This window comes from Penaeus chinensis, chromosome 27, assembly GCF_019202785.1.
Source record: "Penaeus chinensis breed Huanghai No. 1 chromosome 27, ASM1920278v2, whole genome shotgun sequence".
Taxonomy (NCBI): Eukaryota; Metazoa; Arthropoda; class Malacostraca; order Decapoda; family Penaeidae; genus Penaeus; species Penaeus chinensis.
Window position 1 is genome coordinate 22185242 of NC_061845.1, and position 2500 is coordinate 22187741.

The 2500-nt window shown below is 31.8% G+C and overlaps 1 protein-coding gene across 4 annotated transcripts in view; it reads right to left on the minus strand.

Annotated features, from left to right (window-relative positions):
• The window catches only part of LOC125039406, a 471503-nt gene that overhangs the window by 64966 nt on the left and 404037 nt on the right, over positions 1 to 2500 (minus strand). For 3 of the 4 annotated variants that reach the window (XM_047633281.1, XM_047633280.1, XM_047633282.1), the window contains one exon: positions 2216 to 2500. This exon is cut by the window's right edge and continues 159 nt beyond it. The exons of the other annotated variant lie outside the window; for it this stretch is intronic. In XM_047633281.1, coding sequence (XP_047489237.1) covers positions 2216 to 2500 — 285 coding nt within the window. The remainder of the gene's footprint in view (positions 1 to 2215) is intronic. 4 annotated transcript variants of the gene reach the window in all.

Sequence of the window (2500 nt, forward strand, 5' to 3'; positions counted from 1 at the left end):
TGATTGTGGTTGTTACTATTACAATTATAACGATGATGATAATGATAATAACAATGATAATAACAATATTAATGGTAATGTTAGTAATAATGATGATAATAATAATTATAATAATAATAGCAATAATAATAATAATAATAGTAATAATAGTAATAATAACAATAATAATAATAATAACAATAATAATAATAATAATAACAATAATAATGAATAATAATGAAAACGATGACAATAATAATAATAATAATAATTATAATAATAATAGTAATAGTAATAATATTAATAATGATAATAATAATAATAGAAATAATAATAACAATAATGATAATAATAGGTAATAATAATAATAATAATGATAATGATTATAATGATAATGTTGACAATAATAATAAAAATAAAAATAATAATAATGATAATATTAATTATAATAATAATGATAATAATAATAATAATAATGATAATAATAATAATAATAATAATAATAATAATAGTGATAATGATAATGATGCTAACAATAGTAATACTGATAATATTAAGAATAATAGTTGTTATAAAATTGTATTGATAACAATAATCTTAATAACAATAACAACAACAATGAAATGATATTAGTAGTAAAAAGTAATAAAAAATATATGATACTACTACTACTAATAATAATGATAATGATGATAATAACTATGATAATAGTAACAAGAATAGTAGTCATTATTATCATTATCATTATCAATATTATCAGTAACATAACTTCTATTATTGCTATTATTTTCATTAACATTATTATTATTATTATTGTTATATTATCACTATCATCATCATTATTGTTCTTATTATGATTATTATTAACATTTTATTATTATCATCTTTATTATTGTGATTATTATAATTATCACTAACATATTATCATTATCATCATTGTGATTTTTATCATTATCATCATTTTTAGTCATTATAATTATCATTATTATCATTTCATTATCATTATCATTATTATCTTCATCATTAATATTATCAATATCATTCTTTCTTATTATTATTATCATTATTATTTTCCTTATCATTATCATATTATTGCTAACATCATTATCATTTCTAATATGAATACTATCACTATTATTACTATCATGTGTATTTTCAATATCATGATTATTATCATATTTTTATCATTACTGTATTATTATTATTTTTTATTTTTATAAATACTATCAAGTTTATTACCCTCACTATTGCCATCCTTGATATCCTTTTGATATCATCATCAAAATCATGTATAAAATGACCATTATTCATGATTATTTTCATTAGTTTTATCCCTTTCATTATCATTTCATATCACTTTTATTATTCTCATTATCCTCACTACTATAAAAGCTATTTTAACAACTTCTATAATGAAAGAAAACTCTATATAGAGCAAATGTCCTTAAAGTGCAAAAGTAACGGGGTTCAGTCCCTTCGGCTTCTTTTCACTAAAGGGAAGAGAGAGCGAGGACAAAAGTTGTTCTATAGTCCTTACCAATATGTCTAAGGGATTCCTTAGTTATCTGTCTGTCTGTATATAAATCTATCTATCTATTTATCTATGTATGTCTGTTTATCTATCTATCTATTTATCTATGTATGTCTGTTTATCTATCTATCTATTTATCTATGTATGTCTGTTTATCTATCTATGTATCTACCTATCTACTGATCCACTTATCTATCTATATATCTATCTATCTATATTTGTCTATCTATCTATATATGTATATCTGTCTGTCTGTCTGCCTGTCACTCTATCTGTCTGCTGCATGTAAATATATATAATTAACTTTCTTTCGCCTGCCTGGATGTATGGTTGATGTTTGAATCAAATAACCATTTAAAAAAACAAAGATACTTTACATGCCCTAGAGTCTGGCACTTACACTTACGGCAATGCAACTCTATGACATACTGACTGATTGTACTTAGACATGATCTACACAAGGGCTTGACTCTGACCCAGGCAGAAGCTAAGCAACATGCACTCTGGCGGGAGGACCGGGGCCTTCCGCGCACTCCCCGGGCTCTCCCTCTCCTGCCTCGGGCGCAGGCACTCCTTCCCTGCCGCCCGCGCCGGCGGCCTTCCCGCGGCGCGGCGGTGGTCTATCGCAGCCGCGCGGCTCACTTCGTCATTCGGACTACGGGTTTAAGAGCGCGGGGCGGGTCGGGTCTGGCGGGGCGGACTAACCCGGCGTTGGTTTTGATCCTCAGGAGGCGAGACTTGAGTCCGCGGCGGGGCAGGGCGCGCGGCCCCCCCGGCTTGGGGGGCTCAGGCTCCCCCCCCTGGCCGCCGCCCGGGCCGTCGGGGCTGGGCCGGCCGCTGGTGGGCGGACTGGATCGGAACGGGTGAGGGCGGGCCGGGCTCACGCCTCGAGCATCATCGTCATCGTCATCGTCATCGTCACCATCACCGCCACCGTCAGTTGGTCGGGGACGAGGTGACGAGTGGGCGGCAGCGAGCTTAGGGGCGGGC